General features: G+C 42.6%; 1 protein-coding gene across 1 annotated transcript in view; it reads left to right on the forward strand.

Annotated features, from left to right (window-relative positions):
* PRR5L (proline rich 5 like) overlaps nt 1–14,574 on the forward strand; it is a 42,028-nt gene that overhangs the window by 16,932 nt on the left and 10,522 nt on the right. The window contains exons 4-6 of the mRNA XM_012573854.5: nt 1,478–1,526; nt 10,306–10,363; nt 13,239–13,330. Coding sequence (XP_012429308.4) covers nt 1,478–1,526; nt 10,306–10,363; nt 13,239–13,330 — 199 coding nt within the window. The remainder of the gene's footprint in view (nt 1–1,477; nt 1,527–10,305; nt 10,364–13,238; nt 13,331–14,574) is intronic.

Raw genomic sequence — 14,574 nt, forward strand, 5'->3', positions numbered from 1 at the left:
GTTCTGGGTTGCTGCCACCTAGTTTTTATCTTGCTGTGGTTTGATACATTTCATTAGCTTTTTTTTTTTTTTTTTTACTACTCTGAAAGTCAGTTGTCACGGCAAGAGGAAGTGTAAGAAATGCCTTTGGAAAATGGAATTTCTGTAAGTGGGAAGTGACCTGGCCATCCTTAGGAAGAGACCCCTCCGTTGAGTTTTTTCTAAAGTGCAAGCCTCTGGTTGCTGGTCTTACCTGCATGAAGCCAAATCCTGCTAGGCTTGTCGGTCAGCTGGTGGAGAGCCTGCTGGATTTCGCTGAAGCCAGTGGAAAAGCTTCTGACAAATTGGTGCCTAAAGACTTACCTGATTTATTGATCTCATAGACACAGACATGGGCTTTGATTTGGGTGGGTGAATATAAACACTCAGAGACAGAAAGAGTAAAGGCATGTTGGCATGCAAATAGATGTAGAAGCATTGTAAAATGGTTAGAGAGGAAGGCTGTCAAATTTGACTTTGAGCAGAGATGAGGTAAAGTGGCATAGTTTGGCGGTAAAAATCCAGCCTAAGAACTGGATGGCTGCTGATTCAAATGCTGTTTTCAAGCACTCATGACTATACTTCACACTGGTAAAAAGCAAAACTCTTAGTACAGAAAAAAAAATTTGCAGTGTTTGGCATTGGAAAGTGTTGGGCAACCTTTAAATTTACGCAGAATTTACTGCTACAGAATTTATTCTCAATTACTGAAAGCTTAAAGTGCAAATGCACTGAACTTCCTAAGTTGTTTTTCAATGCTGCCTCTGATGTAAAACAATCCTGATTTTTATATATTTTTTTGAAATATGAATATGTATTAGAATTTAAAACTTTTATCACAGCCTGATTTAAAACCCAACAATTTTCATCAGAAATATTTCTTTAGAGTGGCTTTTGCCTGCCTGTATGTATTAGAACACCTCTTGTTAAATTTCTAGAATTTCTTCCTTGGAAAACATGACTTCTTTTTTATTGTTTGAAATGTGGTAGTTAAAATGTGGGCTTGGCATCTGCTTCATTTCTCCTCTCCTTATCCTCACCTTCTACTTCCAAAAGAAAAGGAAGTACAACATTGGGGTGATATGCTGTCTTCAGTGACATGAAAGGCATCATTGTTTAAACAGAAAAGCAGAAAAAATGGTGGATTTCATTCTGAATAACTCCAGATTTTCTCCCCAGCTTTCTGTTAATTCAGGGGGGTAATTTCTTTTGTTTTGCTTGTTTTAGGTGTATGGTTTATAATTGGAAGACTTCAGAGAAACTGTTTAATTTCTTTGGAATTTGAGAATAGCCTTTGTAAAATACATATGTAACTGTAAGATGAATCTAACTGTGACCAAAAGCACCCATTCCCATACATTCCTGTATCTTTGGTATGACTGGTAGTAAAGTGCAGATATAGCTGTAAGAAATGACAGCAGTGGCTGCTACTTCATGGCTCCATTCCTTCTGTCTGCAGACGGCTCCTGAAGAGTGAACTTGGATCCTTCATCACAGATTACTTTCAGGTATTGCATGACTTGATTGCTTTATTTTGAGGTTTGCTCCCTTCAGCTTTTTAGTCTATAACAAAATTAGGATCCTTTTTACATGCGTGTAGCCCACAAGTTTTGCTTTTGTTTTATTGTGGAAGATGATGGATGTACTGAACTTTTTAAATGTGGGCCATATATAGCCCTGGGAGTAATTATTTTTATTGATGCGAGTGCAGAATTAAGGATAATCTTCCTCTGCACTTAAGAAAGGCTGCTAGTAGCATGCCAAGATCAACAAAGAATTCACTTGAAGTTTTTAAAGAAGATGGGATGCCTTTTCTTGAGTGTAGAAGATTCAAATGGTTTTCTGCAACAGGGGCCAGCAAAGGGAAAGAGGAGAGATAATGACGACTGCTTGGAGGCAGGAGGGGGCAAAGAGAAGGAAGTTTCTATCAGCAGGAAATCAACCTGGGTGCTGTTTGCCTTTTAGTCCCTCAAATATAAATGCAGTTTATGAAAAAGGAAAATGTGCAAGATGAAGTAAGACTTGAACAATCACAAATGTGAATGCGTGTTGCTGTGTTTTATTGTTACTGGCCAGATAGAGGTTCATGTGTAACCGCTCGAGAATGGGCTGGATGATTTTTAGAAGGCACTGATGTTTTTCAGTGTTTTCTTTGTTCAGTTTAATTTGTTGATTAAAAATAACCAAGAAGGGCTGCTGGAAACAAGATGGTTTTCTTCCCTGTGAGTAAGAGAGAGAAATTTCTGTACTTTCTGAAGCAGCTGATGCTGCTGTGTGCGTGCTAACAGCTTAAAAGAGGAAAAAGAAGACTAGTGTTGTTTCCTATCAGATTACATGATTTATTAGATTACATGACTTTAAAAAATCCCCCTGCTGTGCTATCAAGTGAGAAGAAAACTCCTGCCCCAGGGGTAGTTATGTTTCACTTCCTCAGCCCCTCTCTGCACAAGTTGTTTACTGCAGAGGCAGCTGTTGGCGGCACAAGGCAGGATGTTTCCTAGACCCTGAGTGGGGTGGCAGCCACCAGCACTCACATTTAATTTCTGGGGTATTTCTGCTCAGTGTCAAAAGGAGCAACTTGTCATCTGTCAGACTTAGCCTGAGGTAAAATTTTTGGTGCAAGCAAGTTGTGAGAGAAACTATGAGATAAAGGCTATTGTTGGAAGTGAGATTTTTCCCTCTGTGAGCTAAGATGCAGACTTATTTCCAATTCTAGACTAACAGCATATGGCCATGATAAGTTACCACTCCCTCCTGAATGTCTTTCCTCAAAACTCCTAGGGCCATGGAGTGGGGAAATACTGTTCTTGTGCCAGAGAATGGCTGACAACATTATTTCATTTGTCTGTGGGTTCTGTTTCACTGCTGATGCCAGCTGAATTATGGCAGTACTGCTGCCACCAAAATGAGCAGAGTTGAATCAAGCTGCTGATTTGGCTGAAAAATAACCTTGAAAGAAAAAACCCAAAGTTTCCAACTACTTCCTTTGACGTGTTGTGGTCATCACCTCTGACATGGGGGAGGTGCTGGGAGTGGGTCACCAGGATGCAGAGTGGAAGTGCATCTTTTTGGCAGTGACTTCCTCTGACATCTGTTAAAGCCCACTGAAAGCTATTCCAAGAAGCAAGTTTTCTGTCCTCTTGCATTGAAATCGACCTGGTTCTGTGTAGCCAGGCAGTTTTAAATATCCTAGCAGCAATTAGAGCAACTAACTGGATCATGTAATATTTAGATGTGGTAAACTGACTTGAATATTTTCTATTTCTTATGCCATGACACTTACAGCTGGAGCCACTAAGAGGAACTTTAAAATCACATTTGTTTTAAGTGTTGGGGAATTTATATTATGTAAATTTTAAACACTCACACATGCACATTTTTATAAGCATTGAATATTCAAGTATAAATGGAACAGACCTTTTATAGTGAGACAAAGCTACCTTTGTGATCAACTTGACTTAATTACTCACAAGTCCTTTTCATCAGCACTCATGCAAATTAACAGTTATTAGCTCCTGAAATTGCTAAAGGAATGTTTAGGAAATGGTTGGAGTTTATGCAGTCTTTTTCTGCTACCAAGTCATCATCATATCAGAGTTAATGAGTCTGTGTTGTCTTTGAAAGAGAAATATAATTCCTGTAAGGGCTGCGGTGCAAACTCAGATGTTTTATTCTGAAGGAAAGTTGTGTTTATAAATCTGCCGCTTTAGCAATCCTACTGTATATATAAACTCTCTCCTTGGATTGAAGCCTGAGTGAAAATGCCAGATAGTTGAGACTTGCAGCATTTACTGCAGGTCTGCCTTAAAGCAGTGCTTCATGCTCCAGGATTTTCAGTACTGACTTTGCCCATTAAATTATTTGAGAATTTCCTGAAAAGGGACATTTGTACCTACCTCTCTGCTCAATAACCCAACAGGGCACCCACCATTTGCTCCCACTGCTGGGTTAGTTTGCTGGTGGTCAGCTGAACTGCAATAGGTGGAAATCCTATGACTGTGGAAGGTAAGAGGCAGGATTTGGAGGAACAGGGTGTACCAGCAACTAGGACTTCTCTGGTGCAGCTGTGTGATTTTTCAGATAAGCTCCCTTGATTTTCCTAATGTCTGGCCCTCGTGTTGGTGGAGAAAAAAATTTAAACATAAAATCAGCACGTGTTGATAAATTGATGCACTATCAGCCTGACTCTGCAACAGCCTGAAACGAAACCTCTGGAAGGGAAGAACTGACTTTTCACTCTGTGTGGGCTTGTTAATCTTGAAACTCATGGGGGGCAAAATGCAAATGCATTTATGTATATTAATTCCAAACTGTCTCCTCCCAAGGCAGAGAGACCTGATCCCTTCCCAGGCACTGTAACCTCTCCCAGAGCCCATAGGCTGCAAATGCAGAAAGTCAAATGCCCAGAGCTGATGCCTGATGTCCACTCCCCGCACTGGCAGAGCTGGTAGGTGAGGAATGGCAAGTGGACTGTGTTTCCTCATCTAATCCAATGAGATCTTTGATGTCTCAAAACCAGAAGCAAGCTGTTATATAATTTCCAGCCTGCTGCAGTGGAGAGCCACTGGAGGTGGCAAGTCCTGACTCAGAATTAGACCCAGCTCTATTTGTGCACAGAGCTGCAGCGTGCAAGAGCACACATTGCTGAGGTGTCAGGCAAAGTTTAAGCAGCAAGATGACAATAAATAGCTGAAAAGTAAGCAGTGTTGGCAATGAGGCAAGCCTGGGTCCAAACCAAAGCTGATTTTATCTTCTGCCTTTAAAGCAGTCAGTAGTGGTGCTGGTGAACCTTCCTGTGGTCAGAGTCCCTCTCGCTGTAAGCTCCCCAGCTGTGCAAGTTGGCAGCGGTGATAGGGGGAAACCTGCTCTCCTCCCCCTCTTGTGGCACCATAAAGCTTTTGTTTAGGTCCCCACTGCATGTTTTCCTGGAACTCCAGCCTGGAGAGATGACTCCAGCATCTCTCATGATGTTTGCTCACTCCTTTGAAAGGCTGCTTTGTAAAGCCTAGCTAACAGCATGTGGCTGCTTAGCCAAAGAGAAAAATACAGGGTATGTGATGCATCCTTTCTTGATGCCAGGTTTGTGTCTACCTATTTCACAGCAAGGCAAGGAAATAATTGTGTAGGCCATTGCAGTGATGGTTACTGCTGGATGCAGGCAACACCAGCTTTTCTCTGGCCAAGTGCTGTCTTGTGCATGCTGCCAGGGGCTGCAGCAGATCGGCTGCTGCACAAGGAACAGAATTCACACTTGTGTGATTTGCAGAGCTCAGCTGTGTGCCTGCAATACTCTTTTGGGTCAAGCTGCTCTTTATTATTGTATTTGTCTTCTCATAGGCTGGGAACCTCTATTCATGCAAGTCTGCTAATTATTTCTACTTCATCTGCCCCTTTCCAGAGCAGCTTTCATGGAGCAGCTCCAGAGGCTCCATATTTGTGATCATGGATGCAGTCCCCTGGCAGCTCAACACTGCTGTCGAGCAGAGGACCTAGTCCTGGGTGGCAGCAGGGACACCTCCTTTCAGGCCCTGCTCTCATGGAGTCTCTAGATGTGTGTGAATCCTTCCCAAGGGAGCCAGGTTGCTCCCACTCAAACCATGGTCAGGGTGCCATGGCTGGCTGAGCAGGATCCCCCCTGGAGCAGTGACAGTCAGGGGCCCTGGCTGTGGGATTTTCCCAGAGCTGCTGCCTGGTCTAGATCGTAGCAGTGCTGCCTACTTGGTCTGCTCTCCTTCTTACTCTCCCTGCCTCACTTTCATCTCCTCAAGAGGGCTTTCTCTTTTATCTGTTATGAACAAAACCACCTCTAGGGAGAGTCATTTTAGGATGTGATTTCATATTTATCTTGCAGTTTCTCCTCTATGTGGGATCGAAGTGATCTCTCTGCTTCTGTCAGTATTTCCCCTCTTGTTAAAAAAAAAGGATGGAGGTGTGAGGGTGCTCTAGATATGAGATGCTGCAGCTCACACAAATTTGTGTTTTGTGAAACACTGCCAAGAATTAGGTAGGTGTTTGTGTGCCGCTGGTAATGACTTTGTAGAAAGTACTTGCCAAGTAAGTTTGAGTGATGCTTTTTTTCTCAAATTAACATCAGATTATCCACAAAGCAGTGGCTATGTGCTTGTAGAGCCTGTAGAAGTGTGGTTTAGCAATAGAACACAAAGTCTCAGCTGCCTATAAAAGGGGGCTGCATTTAAGAAACGCTATAGTGCTCTGTAGAATTTTTTTTCTTTTTGGACCCAGCAAAATGAGGTAATTATTTTGAGTATGTTCTGGATTAGCTTACTTGTGTTTCAAGCTTATGATGTTTGATGAACTACTATTAATTTGGATTTGAAGGTGGCTTTTAAAAGGCATACTGACCATGTTTGGCTTGAAGGCAGGAAGGGAATTTATCCATAATTAAATGGATGCTCATGTAAACCTTTTTCCCTCTAAGCTAATGACTTATTTGTTATTAGCAGGAGAATTCATTTGTACCTTGCTGTACTGCAGACATGGCTTTCAGGCAAGATGTGAAGTTGTCTGTGATGGCTTGAGCCTCCTTGATGTTTTCTGTGGAGTTGAAGCCAAAGCTACTCAGCTGCTTTTCGCCAGCCTCCTGCTTGCATGTAGCTCTCACAGCAGAGCAAGTGGTGGCTGTCACCCCAAAATCCTTCCTGTTGGCTCTGTGTGGAGGATGGCACCACACCCATGTTGCTGACTGAGTGCCTCTGATAGGCAGCATCTGCTTTGCCTCGGGCACAGTCCAGTGGGTACCATTTTGCCCAGGAGGTACTGGGGACATACACAGTAAGGGCCCCACTGGGAATGCCCAACCCCTGCAATGGGAGAGAGGGAGGGGGAAGGTGCTGGGCACTGCAGGCACTGCTGGTTTGAGACAGGAGCCCCAGCTGTTGTGCCTGGGACAGCTTTCACCTTCTGGGATGAGGGTGGGAGTGGTATTACTCCATTGGGCACACATGGAGAAATTTGCCTCAATTTCTCTAACAGAGAAGGGAAAGAGGAAAATATCTGTGCCAGAAAAGAGGAAAGTGTGTGTGTTTTATAAGGTGATGTCTGACTGCCTTCAAAATTTTTTTTATTCCCAGCGGTTTGACTTACTTTAAAGAGTAGCAAACACAGACATGTTGTGAGAGGATCTTTACTGAGGAGCAAATGAAAAGTGATTATTTTCACTTTGAATCCTGTCTTTAAAAACTTAGGGCATTTAAAATTTTACATAAGAGCTTTCTTTTAGCTGCCCTTCTTACTGGTATATCTCAGTCAGCTATTTTGGTTTTCTGCTCTGAGAAAAGGGGTCAGCCTCTGAGATTTCATAAGATCACTTCTATCTACTGCAAAACATCTTTCTCCAGATTTCTCAACTGCACGTATGTGTTTTGAAGTTGGGACTTTGTTTCTCTGCACAGCAGAATAGCAAAGAGGCAGTTTGCACCTACCACAATGAGGATAGAGCATCCCGTGGTGTCCCAAGAGCAGGGTGAGGAAAACACCATGGGGAGCCAGGAAAAGCACATTTGGGGAGGGAAGGCAATCCCTGCTTCATCTGGCTCCCATCTCTGTTCAGCTGTAACTGCAAAGAGATGGAAGGTGGCAACTGAACTTTTTCAAATAAATGTACCTTTCAAGCTTACTTGGTATGAGTCTTTATCTGGTCTTGCTTTAAATAGAAGATTTCTTCTTCCTCTTAGCTCTGTGCTTCTGGCACGTAGGGATGCAGCAGCAAAATGAGACTTGTAATCTAGACAAGGTCTGATACAGACCTCCACTGCAGCTGCATTGAGTAGCTTGTATTGATTTGTCAGCAGAGTCTGTAGGGTTTGTTAATGACAATTTGCCTGTCTGGCTTGCTCTGAGGGATTAATGTTTGGATTGAATCAATTCCTAAGCCTGTGACTTCTTGCAGAAAAGATGAAGTAACGTTTCCAGATATTTTTAGGATGGGGAGAAGGGAAATGAAGTGTAGTTGATTCACTTAGTTTTTTTTTTTTTTAAGTCTCTTCCACAAGAAAAGGAAAAATCTGTGAGGATAAGTGTAAAGTCTGCAGTAACTACAGTAACTATATAGCCCTAATCTCTTTTTTAAGGAAACCTTTAGAATGGGATTATGCAATCTCTTTAGCACATGGAATTGCTATAATACACTTGTAGGAGCATTATAAATTTGTTACCATGGAGTAATGATTAATATATCTATTTTGCAATAGATACAGCTGTGCTGTCCGTTAGCACGTACAAATGGGTTCTTTGGTTGCTGACATAGCTGCAAAAGAAAAAAAAAATCTCTGGGAGTAAAAAATATCAATAATATTTACTTTTAGACAAAGTATCTGGAAAATTGTATCCAGAGTGAGAAATGTATGTAAGATAAAATCTAATGTTCTGTGGCAGATAGAGAAGGAATTCATATTTCCTGAGAAGTACAAGAAAATAAGCATCACATCCTCATGTGTGTGTGTATATATATATATATACACACCTTTATATTACCAAGTAGTTTTAAATAATACAGTATTGAAGACCAGCTATAAATTTCCCCTGTGGTATATGAGAAGTAATTGCCTTGAGCTACAGGTTGACAAATAAAGAAATTAAGTACTTTTATTAATGAACTGAAAGCATTTGGAAGGATTAAAGTGCCATATCACTCCAACATTATCTAATGTTCAAGCAGAAAAATATTTATAGTATAAGGGGGTTTCACTTTTTTCCCCTTATGGTTTTCTTCATTACAGTTTTCTTTCTCTCTATTGTTTCACACTGTTGGTTTTTTCTGGCAAGTTTTTTTATTGTTGTCCAGATCATGATATGTGTAGTCATTTATTTCTGTTGAACAAAACTTGAATGGACATCCCAACAACTTAATATTTCCCTCCAAAGCCCGTATTTCTCCTAGAGGTTCTTCATAAAACTGTCACCTTCCACTCACTGCTAACATTTGGAAAGTGCTGTAGCTTTTTTTCATTGTGTGAACATATTTATCCAGCTTGCTAAATCCTGTTGTCATTGCCCAGGTGTAAAATATCTCCCAGCCTGAGAATGTCACAGAGCAATCTTTCCTCCTTTTTATACCCAGCTTTGTGTTAGCTTCCTTTTGAAGGGAGGATGCAGAGGTGTGCTGCTCTCTTGGCTTGGGATGCTTCCACAGGTGCCTGTCCCTGTGTCAGGGCTGAGCCAGGCTGGTGTGTGGTTCCAGGAGGCAGGTTTGCAGTGCAGAGCAGGAGCACCAGGGCACGATGGCAGCTCATCAGGAGGCCGTAGTGGTGCCTGGGCAGTGAGGTAACAGCAGTGCCCACTGGGAGTGAAGGAGGTGTGCCTTGCTCCTTGGCTGATGGAAGGCTCAAAAGTGCGACTTTGACCTGAATCCCCATTAAAAACAAAAGTGGGGGAGTCATCTCTGACTGTTGTGGGCTGCCCTGATACTGAATCCCTTCAGAGGGGCAGAAGGCCTACATTCTCTCAGTATGATCGCTGTACCTTTTTTAGGATGCAGTTATCGTGTGTTATGTGGTGATTGCAGTGCCTTTCTCTGGCATTCTCAAAGCTTTTCAGAATAACTGATTCACCTGGTGTTGTTGGGAGAACAAAAAGATGCAAAAGAGTTGTTTTTGCATCATTCTTAAGTCTGGGGAAGTGGGAATGAAAAGCTAATCAGGTATTTGGATGTCCTGAACTGCAAACAGGCATATTGATATCTTGATCTGTCTGGTCAATAAGAGTTGAGTTTATCGAGAAAGACCAGGTCCTGCCAGTTCTTCTGCAGCTTGACACTGCAGACTGAGATGATCCAACTTCTCAATACAAAAAGAATGGCCTCATGGAAAGACAATAGGTAGGAATACAGAAGCAGGTGTTAGGGAGCTGAACTTGGCCTACTGTGCAGTTACACAAGCAATGAGCAAATGCAAAAAGGAGAAGAGAGTGGGACATTTTCATAGCATTTGACTCTTTGATCACTTCCATCATGTAATTGAGTTACAGCATATGTAGATGCACCATTATGGTAAGAACTATTTTATTTTCTTGACTCCCTCCCTGTGGCCCTTCCCATTCCTGGGAGACTTTTCAATTGCTGTGTCTGTTGCATTCTGAAGTCTAGCTGAACAAGAGCGGGTTAAGGAATGTCTAGCACTAACACTGAGACCAGTGCTGGAAGAAGGTACTACAACATGGCTGACTTAAAGATTAATGCATGCAAAGTGGGTAGTATCTGACAAAAATGCATTCTTCCATGTTGATTATAAATAAATAAAAGGCAAATGCATGTCTCTTTTCTCTTGGCAGAACCAGCTCCTTGCGAAAGGCTTGCTGTTTATGGAGGAGAAGGTCAAGCTGTGTGAAGGTAAGTGTAGTAGGAAACCTGTTTTGGAAGGGAGTTGTGCTTTGATGTTTGGTCAGATGAGATGATTTGCATGTCTGGAACGTGTACAGCCCTGTCTGGTACTGTCCTGGGGTGCCACACAGCCCCTCGGGAGCCCTTGTGAGGCTGAGGGTGGGCTGTTTGAATAGCCACAGAGACACAGTGCTCCCACCAGCCATAACTCACCTCAGAAGCAGCAGCGTGGGTCCTGTGTGGCAGCTGAACCTGGGCTCATGGCAGTTCTGCTCTGGACATGGATCCTGTTGCAAAACTGCTCGGAGCTGCCTTCTGCCTTTCATTTCTCAATGTGATTTGCAGCTTGATGTAAGCGTAATTTTGGTTTCTCTGTCATGCTTTTGGGAGCTGAACTATCATGCTTTGTGTAAATTTCAAGAAAATAATGGTCCTTCTGGTGGGAATGAAACCCTTAAGGAATGAAGTTGGTCACACATGGAGTTGTGTTCAAACTGCTGCTGCAGAGCTGTGGGCCAAGGAAAGTGTGGTGTGGTCACTCAGTGCTGGACGTGGGAAGCTTCTCACATTTATTAACTGTTTGCTCAAGCAAAACCAGCACATCTTCATTCAAAACCAAGCTGCTGTTTTGTTTGACCCAGTTTTCTAGCCTGCAGGGAAGATCCCTTGCTAATCACCAGTGTGTTGTATGTGGGTCATTAAATGCCAATAGATGCTTTTGATCTCACATCGTTTCTGGGCCTGGATTCCTCTGCCCCATTCTTCACCAAGTGACTTCACCCAGTTGGCAGGCTGTAGGATTTGGGCCCCAAAGGAGTTAAGGGGTTGCCAGCCTCCTGCTTGGGGTGTGTTTCTTCAGCGTTGGCCCTGTGAGGGAGGAAAAAAGGCAGACTCCTGTATTTTCCAATATGTGGGAACCTGCCTTGCCACTACCAGCTCTTCAGAATGAATGTTGCACAGCTTATGAGAGGCTTTGGTTTCTGTATTCATATAAAACTATTCTAGGATCTGCTTTAGCATTATGAAAATTGAGTTTGAGTTTGTAATAAACTGAGAGCTGCCCAAGAGAATTTTGCAGATGTTCAGGTAGTTTGGGTCAGATGAAGTTTCCCAAACAGACAGCAAAACACCTTCTATGCCTCATTTTTCTGTCCCCAGCTTGAAGTGACACTGGAGCCACTTAGCTGTGCAGGCTGGCACCACTGCAGGAGATGACTCATGGGCACCTTTCTTTTATAATGTGTGGGCTTGTTGCAGGTCTTGTGGTCACAGCAATGAGGATTTCTTGTACACACTTCTTGGTTAGTTCTGTCTTCCTGGAAAACTTACACAGACAGAGTGGCTGCAGGGCATGGCAATATTTTATCTGTGTCTATTTTTCAATCACACCTCTTTAATGTGATTTTTCTTTATACAGTCTGTCAGAATCTCTTTCAATGCCTGCAGGATTTACAATTTCTTGAAGAAACAAACCATCCCTGTTTCCCCTTCAGAAGGGGAAGTGATCTCTGATGTTTCATTGTGTTTCCAAACAGCAAAGCATTGTAGTCCTGGGTAGGAGGCAGAGGAGGGAAAAATTTGAACATTCAATTGATCTGTTTCCTGCTGTCTTTTTCACTTGCACTAGGCTGTTGTGGGAGTGCTGAGTAGTTTCTTGTCTGCCTGCAATTCCAACTTTGAAGCCATAGTCATACTTGACACAGTGAAGCATCTCTTTCATGTTTTCTGTGGTTGCTGATGAGCTGGCTCTCTGCTCAAAGGGAAATGTCTGCAGGATCTAGTCCTCCTGGCTCTCTTCTCTCTGGCCATGTCCTAAGCAGCACAACCCATGGGCAAGCACACTAAAAGTCTGCGTAGAAGTCTGCAGATGAGGAAAGCACTTCAGTGCAGAGTGATAAGGCTCCTTTGAGTTACGATTTTACACATATTCCAGTTCCTCATGTAGGGCCTTCAGTGACCTTGAGGATGAGCCTTCAAATCTGTCTTGAGTGACCGTCTTCAATTACTGCTTCTTGAGTCTAAATTGCTTCTGAGCTCCAGCTGAGGCTTTGTGAGAGGTATCCTGGAAAATATTTTTGTCAGAAACTTGTGGTTTTAACTCTGAGTCTATTTGCACCTGAGATTTCCAGAGATGTATCTAAAACTTGAATTAAACACTGCAAACCTTTAACTTAAAAACTCGGAGGCTTTGGGCCCAGATGCTGAGGAGTGCACAGCTCTGTAATTCAAACCTATGAACATAATTTGATCACAATTGTATTCCTGTTATGGGAATCCCAAGATTCATAGCTTAGTCTGCCTTGGTTTTAAGTACCCAGTTACGTTTGGGGATGTTTGTTTGAATTAGAGTCATACAAGCGTTGGCCACAAGTGGATTTTGTCTGGGAACCTTCACAAGTGCCTCATTTGTCATTAGTGCCTTTGCTGGGATTCCTGACAGGTACCTGGCAGCTGCTTGGTACTGAGTGGATGCTGGAAGGGGGCTCAGCTCTTCTGAGCTGACTCCGTTGCAGGGTGATGTTGGATGATCAGCTGATGTTGGCTGTGACCTGCTGGTTCTCAGATTCAGCTGTTTTGTGCTAGTTGAGCATGTTAACTGTGAGCTGTGCAATTGCACAATCCTGTGCTGTGGGGTTAAAGCCTCTGGTTCAAGAGGGGCTTCACTCTTGTTGGAGCTGGTCTCATGTTTTGCATAGAACAAATAGTGGTCACAGCCTTGTGTTGCTGTCTGTTAAGGGGAAGCTTAGCTGGGTGATGTCCAGTTTTGGGCAGAAACTGCAGAAATGAAGTCTCTTGCTTGGGGAATTAGAGAGTACTTGGAAAATCCAACCTGATTTTAGTGTCCCTGTCACTAAAGCTCTTGCTCCAATCTCTGTTTCCATAGGTGAGGATCGCATTGATGTCCTGTCTGAAATCTGGGATCACTATTTTACAGAGACTCTTCCTACACTCCAGGCAATATTCTACCCAGTCCAGGTAATCCTAAATACAGTTCAGTCAGGTGAAGCAATGAACTGCAATGCCTGCTAATGGCAAGTGGTAACTTCTCTGCCAGCAGCACTGTTTGGCCAGTGGCTAAATACATGTCAAAACCTTTAAACTAAATCTTGGAGGAAGTAGAGTTTATCCAAGTATTAACTGTAAGAAGGACTGGTAAAATCTACTGGACAAGCATGGTGTTTTGGGCTGAATTTATTCCCAGTTGTCTGCTCTCTGTGCTTAGCTAAGTTTGCACACTGAAACTGGTGGACTATACCTTGTCTAAACTGAAGCTCTGGGCTATTTGTATTTATAGTTCCTTCTCTTTTAAATAGCTGTGACTGTTGGTGCAGATGACAATACTGACAGCTTGTCTTAGAGGTGTAAATCTGAAGACTAGATCAGGAGAAAACATGTTTAACTCACCCTAATGACTTTTGGAGGACATATATCCCATTTGTGCCTTTGGAAAATCCTCAGTTAGATTTTTTGAACCTTCAATAATGGAACATATAAGTCTATGGGTAGAGGAAGGATGAACACTTTATGTAAAACCTTTTTGCACTCTGTATTTTGAAGGCCAAGTATCCCATCAAAAGTGTTGAGCTGTATAATTTTTTAATGTAGTTTTATCAGAGTTTCTATATGAGCAGTCTAATCACCTCCTCAGGCTATTTTGACTTTTCTGCCATCAGAGGAAAAGAAAAATGTACCTCATGTGGAGAATGACGTTCTTGGAAATGCTAACCTCCTCCCCTTGACTTTTGCCTCTTCTGGATGACATTATTCCCAGAGCCTTTTAAAATTATTTTTCCCTTGTATTGTTTGAAAGGCAGCAGGTACCGCTCAAAGCTTGCCCTTTTCCTCTAATCCTATTAAAGCTGGCATTTCTTAAAAGAGAAAGGACTTCTGCAAAGACAGACACTAACCTTTCTACTGTGTTTATTTTTGTTCTTTCCTTGCTTCAGATGCTTGAAGGTAGGTGTTTGACAGGTAAAACTGCAACTATAATACCCTCCCCTTCTCTCCTTTTGCACCTAAGTTTCAGTGAAGGAGTGACCTATTTAAGCAGGGGTTTGTCTGCACTGCAGCTACCTGTGTACTGTGGAAACAGTTGAGTTGACTGTGTCACACCCACTGATGCTAATAATTCTGCCACTTCCCAGAAAGATCTACTGCCCTGCTATTAAATGTCTGTAATGAGAAATGGGACAGAAGTTTCAACACTGTGGGTTCAGCTT

Source organism: Taeniopygia guttata, chromosome 5 (assembly GCF_048771995.1).
Source record: "Taeniopygia guttata chromosome 5, bTaeGut7.mat, whole genome shotgun sequence".
Classification (NCBI taxonomy): Eukaryota; Metazoa; Chordata; class Aves; order Passeriformes; family Estrildidae; genus Taeniopygia; species Taeniopygia guttata.